We start from the raw sequence: 19,634 nt of genomic DNA, 5'->3' as shown, positions 1-19,634 counted from the left end.
GTGAATGCTGCATCACCTGAGATATATTTTCTTTTTATCCCCTTTTCAAGATTTACTTCCTTTTTCACATCTTTCTGGTCCCTCACACATAAAGATAACCTTTATATATCCCATAACTAGCCAAATTAGCTAAAACCTGTTTAACAAACTTTTCTGAACATTTGTAAAATTTGAATCGTTGAAAATTCGTAAATTCAAAAAAAGTAGCAAATTCGAAAAAAAAGTCGAAAAAATCCTAAATTCGGGAAAAAAAAAATAAAAAAAAAAAAAAAATTCGGAAATTCGAAACCCCAAAAATCTCAAATAACTAAATAACTTAACTATTGCTAGCTATTAAATTATAGGTATTGGAATTTCCTTAGAAAATTGGCTGTTAGTAAACACAACAAATACGAATTTATCTGAAGTTACAAATTATCTGAAATAACAAATGCCACATCTAAACGAATGGAACATAATGGATTAATAATGATAATAAAAACCTTTTATTATTAATTTGTTCTGTTCCATTTGTTTACATGCGGCATTCATTATTTTGGATAATTCGTACCTGCAGATAAATTTGTATTTGTTATGTTCACTAACAAATTTGAAAGGAGATTCCAATAACTTAACTATTACTATTTAATTATAGGTATAATTCGTTAATTATTATTTTAGATTTTCGAATCTACGATTTTATTTGAATTTTCAAATTCACGTTTTTTGCTAATTTCCAATATTTTTCTAATTTCTGAATTTTCGGGGGGGGGGGGGGGGGGGGGTTTGAATTTCCGATTTTTTTCCACATTTTTTTCGAATTTCCGATTTAGAGTTTCCAGTTTTTTTTTTAATTTACGAATTGCGATCATAATGAATGACTCGGGGAAAAAAAAACCCAATTGAAATGAAAACTAACAATTTTTTCAGCAGTGCACGTCTACTGGTTACTACATGTGCTATCTTAATATCTGGACTCCTTATGTAAAAATTAGCCTTTCTGCATTTGCAATTTGTACGCACATAAGCCTTTTCCATAACAGCTTCAGCTTGTGTGCAGCAAACTTTTACAAAACATTTGCAAAGCTTATGGGGAAGCTTTGCTGAAGTAACATTCAACTCCAGTTCTTAACGACAGTGTGGGCTAAAAAATCTGCTGGCTGGCTTCAGTAAGCTTTAGCACTACTTGAAGCATGTTGGAAGCCTGCTAGCTGCTTGTTCAAAGTATCAGTCAACCATCAGGCTCTGACAGCAAAGCCCCCTGCCTCTAAAAACATGTCCACCTCCACAAAGAGGCACCATGCAGAGTAAGACATGGTAATTCGGTAACAGAGTCAAGGTCAGCAGCAAGAAGGTCACGGCAAACACCCCCCCCCCCCCCGGTGGAGCGGCACTAGCACAAGTGCCGCCTACCAAACAACCCACCCCCCTGGCGGCCCGGGGGGGGGGGGGGGTGTTTGTCACCCCCCCGAAAAAAAAACACCAGCCACCACTGGGTCTAGCCATCACTGAGGTGGCTGTGACCTCCTTGCTGATGACCTTGACCCTGATACCGAATTACCATGCCTTACTCTACATGGTGCCTCTTTGTGGAGGTGGACATATTTTTAGAGGCAGGGCTTTGTTTTCTCATGTCAGAGCCTTCAGCAAGGAGAACAGTGAGCAGCACAGTATTGAGATCATCAAATCTCCTGAGACTAGCAGTCAGATGCAGCAGTGCCTTATATGATCTCTCACTGCAGATATACAGTTATGGGTCTGTGGGCTCAGTGCCTAGACCAGTGATGGCGAACCTTGGCGCCCCAGATGTTTTGGAACTACATTTCCCATGATGCTCCACTACACTGCAGAGCACATGAGCATCATGGGAAATGCAGTTCCAAAACATCTGGGGTGCCAAGGTTCGCCATCACTGGCCTAGACCCTCTTACACATCAGACAGTCCACTCTTGTTTTTCAGGAGGAATTGAAAACAAAAGCTAGATTTTCAGGGTACTGCTTAGGTACAATTAATATTTCTAGATAGTTACATACTAGGTGAGGTTGAAAAAAAGACAACAGTCCAAGTCCAACCTATGTGTGTGATTATATGTCAGTATTACATTGTGGTCGTTCAGGTGCTTATCTAATAGATGTTCCCTACAAATTTATTTAGTTGAGATCTAGGTTAACCTTTGCAAAATGAAAGCTCAAATCTTGCACACTGCTCTTATACAAGCTAAAGGCCATGTGAAGAAGGTCTCAAATAGACACTGTCCCCTTGCTCATGCAGGGCAAATGACAGTGTAATTTTGACCACCCTCTCCCCCGCTGCTCCAGTTATGCTCAACTCATCACTGCGCCCTCGCAGCCCCTGCCTTTGCTGCAGTCGGAAATGAAATCCAAGATGTAGGATGCTAAGGGACGAGGTGACGTCACTCCACTGGTCATGTCTTAGACCGAAGCACTTCCCTATAGCCAGAAGCAATACTCCGACAGAGGAGGGAACGCAAAGGAGCGCTATCGCTGGTAAGGCGAGCATAGGCGGTGCAGGAGAGGGGGCTGGTCTTGACAAAGACACTGTTACTTTATCTTGAACAGGCAAGGTAATGATGTCACCTAAAGCTTACATCCGCCTCAACAGAGAAGCAGAACACGCTTTAGGACTGAAGACATTTTTGGTGATGTCAAGTCATGCACTTAAAACATGAATGATGAAAAAGAAAAAAAAAAAGAAGCAAGTTGTAAAAGCCAAGGACGATATACACAAAAAACAAAACAATGATGGGTACACTTTCACTTTATTGACTTATTTGCTCAAAAGATTTGGAACAATCCTCATACCCAGTATTAGGTTTTATAAATGTATGCAAATGTTTGGATGAAGTACATGACTTACACAGACACGATGAGGTTGGATGCAAAAAAAGAAAAAATGAGATCATGTTAAGTGATGAGAAATGTGGTCAGCAGGAAAAGGGTTTTACAATTAAAAAATGTTAACCCAACAAAACATGTTTGAGGACTTCAAATTATGAAAGTAAAAAGGGACAAACACATACACACATGCATAAAATTAACATTTACATTAATGGGCATCCTAACTATAAAGTAGATCTAAACCCCAACTGGATGACATAGACCTCATGTACACTGCTGCTGGTAAACGGACGTTTAAGATCAGTTGGGCGTTTTTTTCAGGTGTCCCTGAACTCTCCTCTATGTTCACCAGTACTGTTGATCTTCACCAGGGGCGAATGTGAAAGGGTACAACACAGCAGCACAATTGGGACACAGTTGTCACCCCATAACAGGAAGTGCCTAAACAAGGGACCTTTGTGACAGAATCGCCATATAAAAAAGAGATTGAAAATGGCTATTGAAATGAATGACACGTTAAAGTTCATATAAAAGTTTTATAGGTTTAGATCTACTTTAATGAGTATCTTTCATTAAGTGTAACACTTAACACAAATTAATAAGACATGTCAGCATTACCAAATCACATAGATATTACTTTCTTCCTACAAATACAACACAGTTGAGTTTTTCCTTATACTTTTATTTGCACTAAAAGTTAAAGTTTTAGGACAAGCTTGCAGGGGTATACCTCCTTCTTCCCAGGCCAAGTAGTACTAAAACAAACATTAAAGTGCGACTCCAGGAATACGTTTTTTTTGCACTTACATTGGTCCAGCTTTACTAGATGGTATTATCTGCATCTGACAACTGGACAAAAGGAGGAGGTGAGGATCGTACAAAGTGTTCTAAGAATGGTGGAGGTGTCGCGTGACTGACCCTCCTGTGTTCAGTGTTGAGAGAGGAAGCTACTGGAGCAACAATCAGACCATCACATGTACCACAACTGTGATTTTTAGGATTCAGCCTATATAGATATGCATATTTATATCGAGTAAATGGTACTTGCATTGGTTTTCAGTTAGAAGAATAGAAGAATGCCCCCTTATAGGTCCCAGTCCCACTGCCACCCATGGGGCTAGTTCATCTGCTGACAAGCGGGTGATAAAAATGGGCAGTGGATAAGCAATTTTACGCCCCCCAACCACCGAATTACAAGTGGACATGGTGGACACCCAAGTCATTTCACATTGCCATAATTTTAAACTTCAGTTGCAAAAGGCACCTATTGAACTCAATGGGAAAGACCCGCAGTTGCATGCCAAATGCTTGAAACGTGCTTGTGGCCCAATCTAAAATCCCTATTGGGATCAAAGAAAAAAAATAAAAAATACGCTAGTATCGCATGCCAAACTCTAAAAAGTCCATTGAGGAATGCTTTTTAGAGGAGTCATCCAGTATACTGTATATATGGATGAAGCCTTACAGGCAGCTAAATAGCTCTCTGGTGTCAAGCTGCTGTTCTCCCAGTTGGCCCCAGAATCTGATGGTAGTTCAATCAGCCACAGCTCTAGGAACCCCTTAAAACCTCTGGAGGAACCCTAGAGTTCCATGCAATCCTGGATGAGAATGGCTGCTGTAGATCATGGGATCTCTGGTTACCATGAACATTCTTGGCATTCTTCAATATCATAGGCTGCATAGAATCTACTGTTTGCAGAAATAACCTTTCTGCAGTGCACAGCCAGGAACACATTTTCCATCTGTCCAACTTTGAGTTAAAAAAAAAAAAAAAAAAAGAGAAATACTTCCCAGTGCCATGATTGATCTGCATAATAATGTACATCCCTTCCTTCCTTTGTTTATTAATTTGCTCATTTCTACCAGCCTGTTCAGCCCTAGGACATCTGTAAAGCTATTAGCATGCTATATGGTAGCCAACTTGCTGCAGCATTGTGACAGGTCTACAGATAAAGGAAAACTGAGCCTACAAAAACTCTACCTAGCATAACACAGAACTCATACAAAGAAACTATGACAGGGACTATATGACTACCTAACACCATTCCTTTTAATACCGAGTGTTGGATTCTAACCTGCCGAGCTGAGGAATCCAGCTGTTGCGGCAGAGAGTGTTTCCGTCCACCATGCGGCATTTTGTCACCTCTCTCGATATACGAGTCTCCATTGGCCACGGCCAGCTCATCGTCCTCACCCACTGATTCCAGCCGGCTGCCACTTCCTGCAAAACACAGATATTTGTCATTATTAAGTGATGCAACTGGGAAAATTGGCAGAATCTCTTGAAAACCCACCCTCCCCCCATCATTGCATTCCTCCTCCACTGTATTGTTCCCTCAGCCCTTACAAAACACCCAACACTGCTGGTTAGGAAGTTGCACATGGCGTCTTTCTAGAAAGCAGCGCTCAGGGCTGAACGGCCAGTCATAACAAGGTCACATAAAGGAGGGACTGTAAACCCTGTATATGCAACACCAAAATACACAGAGCAACCCTCATAATGCTTCATACACCTCTGTGTATCGTAGTGGACTACACCTGTGGTATGCATGGTCACATCTGACATCTGTCCCCTACAAGTGCTTTGAAATGTATGTAGATCCTAACTGTGAACTTGTATTTTTAGCTACCTTTTGTTCTGCTAAACAAACCACTGAAGGAGTTTATTTTTTAATTTTTTGTTTAATCTGTTCAATCACTGCAAAAATTATCTGTTGGCCCCCATCAAATTCAGAGCTGTCATTTGTCCTGGTCACTCTGTTTTAACTCAAGAAGTGTAATCGGCCCTCCCAGTTCTTATCTTTGACTGCAACAGATATCATCATCATAGTGTAGAGATGAGGAAAGTGGGAGGGTTCACTATTTTACCAAGAGACAACATGGCAGGACCAGTGCATAGGAGGAATCCCTTCAGTTCTCCCACATACAGGAGTTTATCTCCCATGGTTGAGACACAGGTTCTTTCATTCTATTACTAGGGTAGGACCATTAATTTGGGGTACTTTGTCGCAGTAAGTGGGCTTAGCACTATATGACCATATAGTGTGACCAGATACCCATATTTTGGAATATGTTCAGGTGTTCAACTAGCCTTGCAGGATAAATGTAATTTTTGTATATGTGCGCTGTAATCTGTTTTGTACTGTTTTTGGTCTTATAGCAGCACTATCTTGAATGTAAAGCATTTTAGGATGTGACCCCCAAGTATGATTTTGAACATGGCAGGACTGAAAACATTTCTTGCAATTTCAGGCACTGTGTTATCAGCCCACAACAGGAAATTAGGAGCTTAATTCATTTCTGGTGGATCAACAGCAGGCATTTTCAGTACTTTTAGGGGCTTTACAGGGTAAAACGTGGGGTACTATTAATTTATTGCATTGTATTGTACTGCATATTTAGAAAAATAAATAAAAAAAACGAATTTTAATTTTGCTGTGATGCCAGATAAAACAGGGAAAACATATACATCCTGAGTCTGAAGGCGCTATGGCTGCCCATAGTTATTTATTATGGGTAGTTCTATACAGCTGCCAATTTAAGCAGCACTTTACATTATATATATACACATACATGCACACACAAATATATATATATATATATATATATATATATATATACATACACATATACATACACACACACACACACACACATATTAACATCAGTTCCTGCCCTCAAGGAGTTTACAATCTGAGGTCCCTAACTCACATTCATACATATACATACTAGGGCCAATTTAGATAGGAGCCAATTAACCTACCAGTATGTCTTTGGAGTGTGGGAGGAAACCGGAACACCCAGAGGAAACTCACGCAGGCACAGGGAGAACATTCAAAGTCCGGGCAGGTAGTGTCATGGTTGGGATTCAAACTGATGACCCCACAGTGCTGGCAGGAGGAGGCTACTGACCACTGTGCTGCCCAAAAGTATTTACTCCCTGTACCTAGCTATAAGGTATGAGCAACTATCGAATATAAGCAACCAGCTGTATAAACTACCTCTACTCGTGACCAGACTACGCTAGGTACCTTGTGATCGGCTCCTGTACTTTAGAAGACTGTTGCCCAATGTTGGACTCCGACAAGCGTTTTTGGACTCGTCTGTTGAAATTTTCTCTTGAAAGTTGTCAGTTTCTGTCACCTTAAAAGAATGAAATAATTTATTGGTTATTTAGAAAAAGATTCTACAAAGCAAACCACTGAAAAACAATAACTGCCGGGAGTCAATTTTTATTAACTTTTTGAGTTTACAAGAGAGGTATTTATATATAATGTGTGTGTATTATATATATATATAATAATAACACACACACACAGAAAAGAGGTGGCAGAAAAAGACTGATTAGTCCATAGTCTGCCCATTTTTTTTTTTTTTGGGGGGGGGGGGTTGTTTTTTTTTTTAGGCCTGGTTCACACCTATGCATTTTTTTAGTGCATTTTCAGTTTTGCAGAAACACACCACAGTCCATGTAACATGGTTTCCTATGGATGTAGTTCACATCTGTGCATTTTATGGAAAGGGCCAGGAATTGGTTTCTGCTTTTTGGTTCCATCGACTTCAATGGATCAAAAACAAGTATTGAAAAAAACGCAAAAATGCACCTGGAATATGCAAACTGCGACCTGCATAAGTGTGAACCAGGCCTTATGGTTTTGCTTTTCGTTGACTGTCGTCTGACTATAGATCTAGGTTTGTCTATGTTTGTCCCAATGTTTGTCCCAAGCATGTCCCAACCATAGGGACTCGACTTTCTCACTACTTCTGCTGGTAGTTTTTTCCAAGCATCGACTACCCTTTCAGGAAAATAATACTTTTCAAAATTAGTTTTGAACTTTCCTCTAGTTAGTTTGAGGTCATGTCCTTGTGTTCTTGATTTTGTATTCATTATGAAAAAGACTGCCTTCCTGAACCTTATTCACCCCTTAATGTATTTAAAGAGGAAGTAAACCCTGATGGGTTTACTTCCTCTCTGATTCCCTGCAAAGGTAAAGCATAATGGAATATTATGCATCGCATAGTAGTCCATTATGTGTCACTTACCTGACACAGGAGCCAGCGAAGTCACCGATGTCCCCTTGTGTACGGAGCCTCCATCTTCTTAGTGGGTCTCGCTGCTCCGGCACCGTCATTCGACGGAGCCACGATGATGACACTCCTGCGCATGCGCACGGGAGCCGCCACTCGTGGCATATCGCCGTTAACAGCGGCGCGCTCAGTGTGATTGCAAACACATAAGAAAAAAATGGAGAAACCCCCTAGAAGTGTGACTTTATAGGTACTACCATATTCACATACGTAGGAAAATTTAATTTCCTACGTATGTGAATATGGTAGTACCTATAAAGTCCCACTTCTAGGGGTTTTTTCCATTTTTCTATCCTTCTGGGGATGTGGTACACCTTTTATAGCAGATTTATTTCAGATAGCTCCGTTTCGCAAACACATAAGTATCACTAATTATCAGGTGAAAAAGTGCAATGTGCCAAAAAACAAAAATAAATAAATATATAGTTCACTAAGTGTACGTAGCACTAACCCCCGAAGGAGCTGCTACTTATTTTTGGGCTTACCGTTACCTTTCGTTCGCCTTGTTTCACATCTAGGGGATGTCACGTGGTAGATGACCCAGTAACTTGAGACTGACAACAGATCCACTTGATTGTTTTTTTAGCAAAACTCAAACTATTGAACAGTCTTTCAAATTGGGATCAGAGGGTTGGAAAGGAAGATTAAGGTACTCAATGTCAAAGTCCAAAAACATTAAGCAACTTGCTTACTTTGACTGCATCCAGAGAATAGCCATTCGCAGCTGGATGAACACTCAGGTTGGACAGTCCTTCTCTCACAAGGCCTAGCAGCCAACAAGGTGTTTACTCAGGAACAAAGTCTTTATCACCGACGTTGTTGCAGAACACGTAGGAAAACTAAGATGTAAAACTCTCGTAGGATACCTGGATCTTTCAGCCTGTTTGTCAATATCCACAAGAACGGATTCTCTTGGTAACTTCAGCCCTTCCAGGCTCTTATTAAGAAAACCAACCCGTACGTGGTGTTCTTCTAAAGAATCCTCCCCTCGAATGCTCGAAGTTCAATGGGCCTCTCCCGAACCGGAGACGGCACCCATCCACCTTGGAATCCTTCCTTAGTTCCCTTGCCTTGGGCTAGTCAGCCCAGAGGCATTAAAGTCAGGTGGATCCGCACCCCAGGCCATAGCCTTCCTGGGGGCTGGTCAGGAGGACCATGTAATCAGCACAGCATACTAGACCGGAACCCCGAACCACGTGACGTCTGCATCTTAAATACCCTCTCCCAGAGGGCACAGCAAGAGAGCCACTCCCACTGACCTGACTCAGAGAGAGAGTAAATTTAACGCCCAACCAGTCCATAGTTCCACACCTGCCACCAGAGACAGCGCCGCCACCCCCTGTGGCCAGGCTGAACATCTCACAGCCCAAAACACATAGCGTGTGCTCTTCAGGAGCCCGCCGCTACATGTATATTAAGTGAATTAATTAATAACACCCTGAAATATATATGAATTAGGGATAAATGTCCAAAATAGGACAATTCATAAATTAAAACATCACACATGTGTAATACATAGAATTAAAATAAATTAATTGAATAAAATTAATAAAGTGCAAACACAGCCCCTGGGCTGAATGAGATATATATACAGATGGATTTTAAATAAAAAGTACTTATTCAATGAAGTCCGCAATAAAAAAGGTAACCAATCCTGGGCGCATTGAATACTCCAACTTATTAGTGATATTCTGAAAACGCTTGTCACTAATCTTATGTGTCACGTGACTTTCTCAAAGGGTTGCCAAACCCTTTGAGAAAGTCATGTGACGGTGACGATACGCGTGAGGGAGAGGAGCCTGTGATACTACACGATAGAGCTTGGCAGTGCATTGGCTGCAGATTCAAGCGGTGTGATCTGACCATTCGATCTGTGAGAAGCGCTCTATATATCTTAACACATGTGAGTGGTTTTTTTTTTGCTGATCCTTCTTCCTACTATTGGAAACATTGCGCAATGATATTTCTCTTTTGTTTTTCATGATTAAATATTTTTCCTGGAGCGGAGGAAGCAGGATTATCCGCTTGATTTACTATCTACCTGAATTTAAGGCTAAGATTAGTGAAAAGTGTTTTCAGGATATCCCTATTAAGTTGGAGTAGTCAATGCGCCCAGGATTGGTTACCTTTTTTATTGTGGACTTCATTGAATAAGTACTTTTTATTTAAAATCCATCTGTATATATATCTCATTCAGCCCAGTGGCTGGGTTTGTCTACACTTAATTTAATTAATTAAATTAATTTAATTCTATTTATTACACATTTGGGATATTTTCATTTATGAATTGTCCAATTTTGGACATTTATCCCTAATTCATATATATTCATTTTAGGAGGTTGATAATTAATAAATTCACTTGATATACACTTTGTGAACTATAATTATTTATTTTTTTTGGCACATTGCACTTTTTCACCTGATAATTAGTGATACGTATGCGTTTGCAATTACACGTGTATAATCTGAAGGAATATTGGAATATTTCTGGGAGGTTCGTTTTTTCCCTTTTCACTTTTCTAGTAATATATTAGAATCTTATAACATTTATTTTATTTGCGATTATTGGCACTTAGCACTTTTTCAGCTGTATAGGTAGGAATTTTGAAGATAGAGCAACACTATTTATTTTTGACACTACTAGATTTGGATCACTTACTATCTTTGCAATGTAACAAATTTTGATAATAGTTACTACAGTATATAATGTGTACAGGCCACAGGGGCACTAGTAAGGTGGTGTCCTTAATCCAAGGTGTCTGTGCCTTGATTTATTGTTGTTTTCTTAGGGCTTCAGACCACCGGGGCCAGGCTGAAGAGGTGAGCTGGTATACAGCATTTTGTTATTTCCCTAGATAGTTTATGTGATTAGTCTATGGGGAAAGGACAAGACCTGTGAATGTTACGGAGCAGCAACAATGGAAAATCAGGTGTCCCGCCCTGCCGGGTAGGGCTGTGCTGTGTGGCAGAGCTGTGTAAATTCCAGGACTGGACGAATAAAACTCATTTGCCAGGTAACAGCTCCTTTATATGAATTTAATTTGTGTACTGTCTACCTGGAGTTCAGTTTTAACAGGAAGGGAAGCAAAAAAGTGACTATTTTTGGAAATTAAACTATTGCATTTCATCACAGCAGAACAACTATCCAAAAGATAACCGGAGACAGCATTTGAAAAATATATATATATAATAAATTTAAAAAAAATTAGATAATTTGTTTCCAGTTCCAACCCAAATCTAAGCCCTTGTACACACGGTCGGCCATTCCGGCGGAAAATGTCCGATCGGACCGTGTTGTCGGATAATCCGACCGTGTGTGGGCTCCATCAGACTTTTTCCGTCCGACCAACAAAGTTTGAGAGCTGGATATAAAATTTTCCGACAACATGGTCCGATCATTTGTAGAGAATTCAGATCGGACAAAGTGCCACGCATGCTCAGATCAAATTACGAGACCAAAGCTATTGGCTACTAGTCCGAACGTAGTCCCGTCTTAACGAACAAACGTCATCACGTTCTGAACGATGGGATTTTCTGACAACTTTGTCCTACCGTGTGTATGCAACAACAGTTTCGGACAAAATCCATCAGAAAAAATCCGACGGATTTTGTTGTCGGAATGTCCGTACAAGGGCTAAAAGACTGAATTTTTTGCTTCAATAAGCTAAATCCACCTTTTAGAAAAATAAACAAAAATGCACCTATATGGGTGTAACCTGCAACATGGTGCAAAAGGTGAAGTTATCCTTTAACTAGAACGTGGTTACAGAGATCTACATATCAGAAGGGGGCATACTGTAAAAGAAAGAGGCACAGAGGGATTTGTGGGCGATGGAGGGACAGTTGGGAGCCATGTGTCACTACAGCAAATCTCAGCTTAGTCTTTTCATAAGAAAATTGTTAATAAATCTCATGGTTTAGTCTTTATCCCAAAGTCACAGAGCGGGTCACAAGAAGATTTTTTTTTAATGCACTTTCCAGTTTTGCACGTTGAAGCACATAAAAACTTCAATGTGTGTGTGTGTGAAATATGGCCGTATGAGATCTACACATTTTTCCACGTTTACAGCGTGCGTAGGAAATCGAATTTTATAGGTCTGTGGCTGAATTTCACAGCCATCTCTGTTTCTGGGGCCGAAACATGTGGCTATACATTTAGAAAATGGTTATTATTTGGTGAGACAAGAGTTTCCATCTAGGAAAGTCCAGATTGTCAAGCGCTTGTCTGTTTATGACACTAAAAAACGTATGCGAGTAATAAAACACTCTGACTCCCGTATAACTGGATGTACCGGCTGTGTCTGCACAGATTGTGTGTGCGAATAGCAAACTTAGTTAAAGTGATTGTAAAGATTTTTTTTTTTTTAAATAACAAAACATGTTAAACTTACCTGCTCTGTGCAAGGGTTTAGCACAGAGCGGCCCAATCCTCCTTTTCTGGGGTCGCCGCCTGGCACCTCCTCTTCTTGAGTGACCCCACGGAGAGCCACATTCTATGGAGGCTCCTGAGTCCTGCTCCTGCATCCATTGACACAGACAGCAGGACTTGGCCCCGCCCCTGGCTCCCTGGCCAATGGCTCCCGCTGCTATCAATCTATCCAGTGAGGACAGAGACGGTGGCTGGAGTCCCTCGGCCCTTGCGCATCGCTCGAATGATCAGGTTCAGGTAAGAAAAAGGGGAGCTCTGGGGGGCAGCTGCAGCACAGCAGGTTTTTCACCCTAATGCATAGAATACATTAAGGTAAAAAATCACGAGACTTTACAACTCCTTTAAAGTGATTGTAATGGTTAACCTTTTACTTTGTAAAAAATATAGAAAAAAATAAATAAACCTGGTATAATAGTTTTGCACAGAGCAGCCCCAATCCTTTTCTTCTGGGGTCCCCTGCTGGCTCTCTTGGCTCCAACCCCCCCCCTGACTGCTTGCTCCCATAGCAAGGCAAGAATGAGAACATTACACATCCCTAGGGGCAGCTTCACTGACCGATACTTGCGTGCTGTCGGATTCCTAGCGTGCGCAGATGTGCCGCAGGGCTCCGGGTCCTGGCAGAGCTCTTCAGCACATCTGTACGGAGGAATTCCGGCTCATGCACAAAAACAAAGCAGGTATAGAACTCCCATATCTCAGTGTGTCTGTGTATGCACAGGAAATACCGGCACACTACCTTTCAGGTTCAGTAGATCCTATAAGAACATCTACGCACGTTCACATCGATTATCGAGTCATTATTACAAGGGAAGTTACTCTTTAATGTGGAACTTTACCCATAACTTGATCAAAATAAGGTTCTTCAGCAAGGAACATACATTCTATATTAATAATTAGGCTACCAAAATGACTGTGTGCTGCAAATTGACTCCAGCGTTGCTCCTGTTTCTTCTGCCATTTTTCTGAAGCCCCTGAGCAGCAGTAAACCTTTAGGTTGTAGGCATCAGATAGGCAAAGTGCGTAGCTCCCAACTGTCCCTGATTGGAACAAAGTCCCCCTCTGTCCCTCTTTCCTCTTCATTTTGGTCTGATCTATATTGTTGTATACAAAATTCCCTATTTCTCTTTCAAAAAGTGTTTCACAGCGATAAACCTTTCATACAATTTCTAAATTGCTGCAATTGTAAATTTAAAAGCCAATATAAAAGGAATGGTAACGGTTAAAAAAAAAAAAAAGCCTACTGGTGGGTTTAACCACGTCAGCTCCAGAAGGTTTACCTCCCTTCATGACCAGGCCATTTTTTGCGATACAGCACTGCGTTACTTTAACTGACAATTGCGTGGCCGTGCAATGCTGTACCCAAATAATTTTTTTTTTACCACAAATAGAGCTTTCTTTTGGTGGTATTTGATCGCCTCTGCCGTTTTTATTTTTTTGCGCTTTAAACAAAAAAGACCATTTTGAAAATAAAAATATTTTTTACTTTCTGCTATAAAATAAAAAAATAAAAATATCTAATTTCTTCTTCAATTTAGGCCAATATGTATTCTGCTACATATTTTTGGTAAAAAAATCCCATTAAGCATATATTGGTTTGCGCAAAAGTTATAACTTCTATAAACTATGGAATATTTTTCTTTCTTTTTTTTTTTATAGCGGGAGTGCAATATTGCAGTGGACAAATCGGACACCTAACCAACATTTTTTTGGGGACCAATGACACTAATACAGTGATCAGTGCTAAAAAAATATGCACTGTCATTGTACTAATGACACTGGCAGGGAAGGGGTTAAAATCAGAGGCGATCAAAGGGTTAAATGTGTTCCTAGTGAGTGCTTGCTAGCTGGGGGGGGGGGGGGGGTGCTTTGACAGGGGGAAGGTAAAAAGTCGTGTTCTTACTTAACAGAAACACAATATCAGTATATTCCCCTCTCACAGAACAGTGGTCTGCCTTGTTTACATAGTTCTCAACTCCTGTCCTCAGGACCCACAAACAGGCCAGGTTTGCAAAGTGATATTTCCTGCTCAGTGATTACAGTATTCTAGTCTGCATCTCCCCAAGGTAATACTTAAAATCTGGCCCGTTAGTGGGTCCCTGAGGACAGGCGTTGGGAACCACTGACATAGGCAGACCACCATTCTGTCTGTCTCCCTAGCGATCAGCAGGTCCCAGTAGATATTGCATTCACCAGACCCGTTGATTGGCTCCCGCTGCCCCAGACCCGGACGTGTCAGATCACATACAATGTAGGTGATCTAGCACGCATATGTGCATGGAGCAGTCCACAAGTGGTTCATTTTTTTTTTTTGGTAGAATTCTCATGTAAGGGGGCGTGGCAGGGGGTGTGCCCTATGCCTACATACTTTTGCTATTGGTGTCCCTCTTTCCCATCTCAAAAAGTTGGGAGGCATGACCATGCCTAAAAAAAAAAAAAAAAAAAAAAAAAAGAGAAGAGCAGGGTGAAACAGTTACTGGATTTAAAACCATATAGGCACTTATTTTTAAAGTTTTATATAGCTATACCTGCCAAAGGGTCCAACCTGAAGTCATCTAGCAGACTTAATTTTCTGGCGAAAGTTCCACTTTATGTTCCTCTGAAACTGATATTTGATATATGTTTTCATTGCTCTCCCAACTTCTTCACATAGCTTCCCTGTCTGTAAAACTCCACCACTTCACAGGAGAGATGCATGGGACAGTTCTTTACCAATACATACATGAATCTGTCCCAAGTTCCACCATCTGCCACAATACCAAGAGACAGATCTCTGAAGAGTATCTATACAACTGAATTCCAGGGGTTGTAGTTCGTTGTCTGTGTTTTGTCAGTGATATACTTGGCAGTACAGGACCAACAGGAAATAATTCTCTCCGTTTGACTATTGTGAAACACAACACATGGATTAGCATGACAAATGGCTGCTCTTCAGATAAACCGAGTGGCTTTCCTTCAAATAACAAGAAAAGGCCGGTCTAGCCATCCGTGTTTTGCAGTGTTGTCCTCTAGGCCTCTCTGGCCCGTGTTCCTCAGAAACAACTTGCAGGATTCTGAAGATTCTTTCCTGTACTGAATTGGACTGCAACTATGCCAAGTAGCTCAGTGTTCCTGCTGTGTTTCTGGATGTTTCCTGGAGTTCTGGGCCTCCCCATGCTGATCAGTGAGCAGGATGACGTGACTGTCTACATACTGACCTGACAGTGGCTGCCTAAATTAATCTACCAAGGGACAGAGCAGCGGTTGTAAACACCATTTGTGCCGTCCTAGTGGTTTCTGTAATCCTTAAAGCAACCTGTTCTCAAAAAATATTCTTTAAAATAAAAATGCATTTAAAAAAAAAAGTGTAAATACTCCCCAGAAAGTCTGAAAATGACCCTTTTTCAGAAACTAGACATTGAGGCTCCTAAACATTGCAAATATCCTAAATTATCCTGGCAGCTAGAATTAGCATTGCTAGGTGTTGGAACCAGTTGGTGGTCTCACTTGAATACGTTACTCAAAAATTAAACTGGATAATGATTACCTTGTGTATCTTCAATAATACCCAGTTCAAGTTTGATAAGACTTGAAGTCTTGGCTGCAGTGCCTGGAGACAGTCTAGTGTGAGCTGGTGATCTTGCTAAACGAAATATCCCCCATGCACACGTTCCTGAAAACAGCTGTAGTAATGCTGGGTGCTGTAATGGCCACAGGCTGCAAACCATAGACAATCAGAGTGTAGAAACGTCATCAGCACACCAAGGATTACTCAAAAGGGTGCAAAGCTTTATTCACATGGTCACGCGGTACACATATATGGCAATGTTTCGGAGCCATGCAGGGTCCCTTGCTTGGGCAAGTGTCCACTTGCTTGAAGAAGGGGCCCTGCGTGGCAAAAAAAAAGGTTGCCGTATGTGTATTCTGTGACCATGTGAATAAAGCTTTGGACCCTTTTGAGGAATCCTTGGTGTGCTGACAACATTTCTATACTCTGTGGATCTTGCTCACACCCTTATAATTGGAAATCAACTTTTATCAAGCCAGGTGCTGCCGACAGGACCACCCAGGACCTGTATTTCAGACAATTTAGCAAGAATTGGATGAAATTTGGCCATAGGCCAACCTAGAACTTCAGACCAAGCTGTCTTAAGGAACTCTACCCACTGCAGGGAGGAGCAGGCAGGGGGAAGAGTCGCTCCTCTGACCCATTTAGTGGTCTGTAAATATGACCTCTAGCTGCTGAATTCTGCTAACTTTTTTCCAAGAAAGACAGATATGTATAGCTCAGAAAAAGTAATAAAAAACAAAAAGTCCCGACCACAAAGGAAATACCTACAAAAACTATTATACGTTCCATTTTAAGTTGTGGAGAAGCCCGATGAAGTACCTTTTTAAGATGGTCTGTCTCCTCTTATATATATATATTAACTATTGATCAGCTTGCTACAACCTGTTCACTGCTTGGAAGAGACTGTAAAAGCTAAATGAAACAGCTCCTTTCATGGGAAAGAAAAGGAAACGTCTTTTGCAGCTGACCACTTTCCCATATCGGAGCGTACGGCAAGATGACTAAGCCTGGCAGATCTGAAATACGTTTATGAGCAACCCAGACACTGTTCCCATTCTCCTCCTCTCCATCCTGAACAGATGAGCTCAGTTCAATAACTCCGAACATTAGGAGTTCCACTTCAACAGAGATTAGAACATTTATGGCTATGATCGATTTCAGAAATCAGCACTGGAACAGCAGTTCCCAGCTAATTGGCCACGACAACACGTGCAAATTGCCAATCCCAAAGGGATTAGATAGCTCCCATGAGCGTAGGTTTAATTAAAGTATGGTATTTCTGTTTAATTTATATCAGCTATCGAAAGTGTAAAACATTTGCCAATAATTTTCAGTTAAAATAAGTTATGATCGGCTCAGACATTCCATGAGAAAACGTGACAGAGTTTGTTGAAATCTATTCCACAGATGTTGGATTTTCATCAGTTAATGTGCTGTAGGCATTTTGCAGGATGCAGTAAAAGCTCTCAGGCTACGGGAAATGAGATATGGACACGCCTAAAGCATGTGGATGAGGCTCATACACAATCAGATTGTTTTAGCAGTAAGCTTAGAACATTAAAGGCTCTAGAGAAGCCACTTGAAAGTAAAATAAATAAATAAAATCCAAGATTCAAATTCCTAACAACTGCTTTAATAAGCTCTAAATTCACATATCAAAAGGAAAAATAAATAAATAAAACACTCATGTATTTCACCTGCCAGTACTTTTCATTAAAATATTTTAAAAAAATTAAACCTGCGGCCAGGCTGTGGACAATAAAGGCTATTCCTAACAACCAGCAAATGAGATTTTAATTGAAGCCATCTCTAACCTCTGTAAACACAGGCACTGTGGAGCGATTCATCATCGGCAATTACAACACAGACTATGAAGTCCAGTTGCTGCCATGTCCAAGCAGCTTACATCGCCCATTTTCTTTTGAAGGATGCCAAGACCCTCCCAGCCAGAGGGAGCAGGGGGAGATGAGCAGCAATTTCAGTGCTTCTTTCTGTTGTAAGTTTAAAATGGTTCTAAAGTCTTAACATCTTTTAAGCCAAAGAATAACTAATGGCAATTTTCTTCTTCTTCTTTTTTTTTTGAACAAAGTAAAGAGGGATTAGAACGCTTGCCAATTTTTATTCATGTCTGTGCCCCCCCCCCCCCCGTTAAGAAGATTCACCCTCTCCATTTGTCCTGTTTACTTTTATCATTGAAAGTAAAAGCGACAGATTTTGGGTTGTCCCCAGAAACGTAATAGAGGGGAAATCTTCCAATGGGGACACTAGTTCTAGTGATCTGGGGTTCCCCAAGGAATTCCCTTAATTTGCAGGGATTTCCTCTCACTTCCTGTTTCGATATGGGACAGGAAGTGAAGGGAAACCTCCACAATAGGACACAGATGGCAAAAAAAGAAAAAAGATCTGACAGCCTTGCTCTAGCCAAAATGGAAAAAAAAAAAAAAAAAGTTGTGCCTATATTTCTGTAAAAAATGTCAATCAGCGCAAATAAAACCTATAAAACAAAACAAAAAAAAAGGCTGTTGAACACTCGGGGTCAAATTACCAAATCCCATGGGAAAAATCTTATTAAAGAGGAGGTCTACCTAAAAAAAAAAAAATTATTAAAAGCCAGCAGCTACAAATACTGCAGCTGCTGACTTTTAATAAATGGACACTTACCTGTCCCAGGGTCCAGCAATGTCGGCAGCCAAAGCCAATCAAAAGCTTGGCTCTCGGCAGCGGCCGCCACCATTGTCGGTGAGGGAATCAGGAAGTGAAGCATTGTGGCTTGACTTCCCGGTTTCCTACTGCACATGTGCGAGTCGCGCTGCGCATCCTAACTGGTCCCGCTGTATCCTGGGACCTGTGCATTTCCCAGGAGACAGCGGAGGGGGGGAGGGGCGTGACTCAGGCGGGAGTCTATTCCCGGGAAGTGGGTGCAAATACCTGTATTATACAGGTATCTGCACCCCCCACCCCCCTGAAAGGTGCCAAAATGTGGGACGGGGGGGTATCTGAAAAGCAGAGGTTCCATTTTTGTGTGAACCTCCGCTTTAGTAGAAGAGTGCAGCGCTGGAACAAACATATATAAAGTTCAAATGACGAATTGCAAGCATCAATGGTAAGTGTCCAAAAACAGTGTTGTTAAAACGATCATGCAGGTGACTTCATCCCAGCGATATTAACCCCATTCAGGGAAAGCGCTTGTGACCCCATCTCTGTAGGGTTCCACTCTGGAAGGTGAGCGGCTATTATAACCAGTGGTAGAGGCTCTTCACGAACTCAGCTCCATGATCGTTTTAACAGCACTGTGCTTGCAATTTTTGATATGAACTTTATTTATATGGGTTTGTTCCAGCGCTGGACTGTTCTATTAATTTGCCTATAGTTCTACTTTAATACATTCTCTGCATTAAAAAGAAGTTCACCTTCTGGAGCATGTTACACGTTCCACCTGTAATCATGTAACATGTTCCAGCAACTGCAGCCTCTCCCCCCTGTCCCCCTTGACAGTTGGCAGGCATCTTCTCCGGGCGACCGGTGTCACGGTTTGAAATTAAGAAGGAAATGCGGGGCTCCGCCCGTCCACATCTTTCATTCACAGTATTCTGTGAATGGGAGGCTACAAGTCCCGGGAGCCTCTGCGGCTGTTGGGTTGTAGTTCTGATGAACTATCAGAGTGCTCTTGAGTTCATTGACTCATTGTAGTTCATTGACTCTTCCAGTCAGTGCGTATTTGTCTGCCTGTAT

General features: G+C 41.2%; 1 protein-coding gene across 2 annotated transcripts in view; it reads right to left on the bottom strand.

Moving 5' to 3' along the window:
- The window catches only part of PDZD2 (PDZ domain containing 2), a 430,456-nt gene that overhangs the window by 122,220 nt on the left and 288,602 nt on the right, over window positions 1-19,634 (bottom strand). For both annotated transcript variants that reach the window (XM_077462905.1, XM_077462906.1), the window contains 2 exons: window positions 6,870-6,981; window positions 4,914-5,059 (listed from right to left, as the gene is read on the bottom strand). In XM_077462905.1, the coding sequence (XP_077319031.1) occupies window positions 4,914-5,059; window positions 6,870-6,981 (258 nt within the window). The remainder of the gene's footprint in view (window positions 1-4,913; window positions 5,060-6,869; window positions 6,982-19,634) is intronic.

The sequence above is a fragment of the Lithobates pipiens genome, unplaced genomic scaffold, assembly GCF_037356315.1.
Source record: "Lithobates pipiens isolate NorthernLeopardFrog02 unplaced genomic scaffold, aLitPip1_a1.2 Scaffold_3, whole genome shotgun sequence".
Lineage (NCBI taxonomy): Eukaryota > Metazoa > Chordata > Amphibia > Anura > Ranidae > Lithobates > Lithobates pipiens.
The sequence above is the reverse complement of the archived record's forward strand: the minus strand, read 5'-3'. Positions and strand labels throughout refer to the sequence as shown.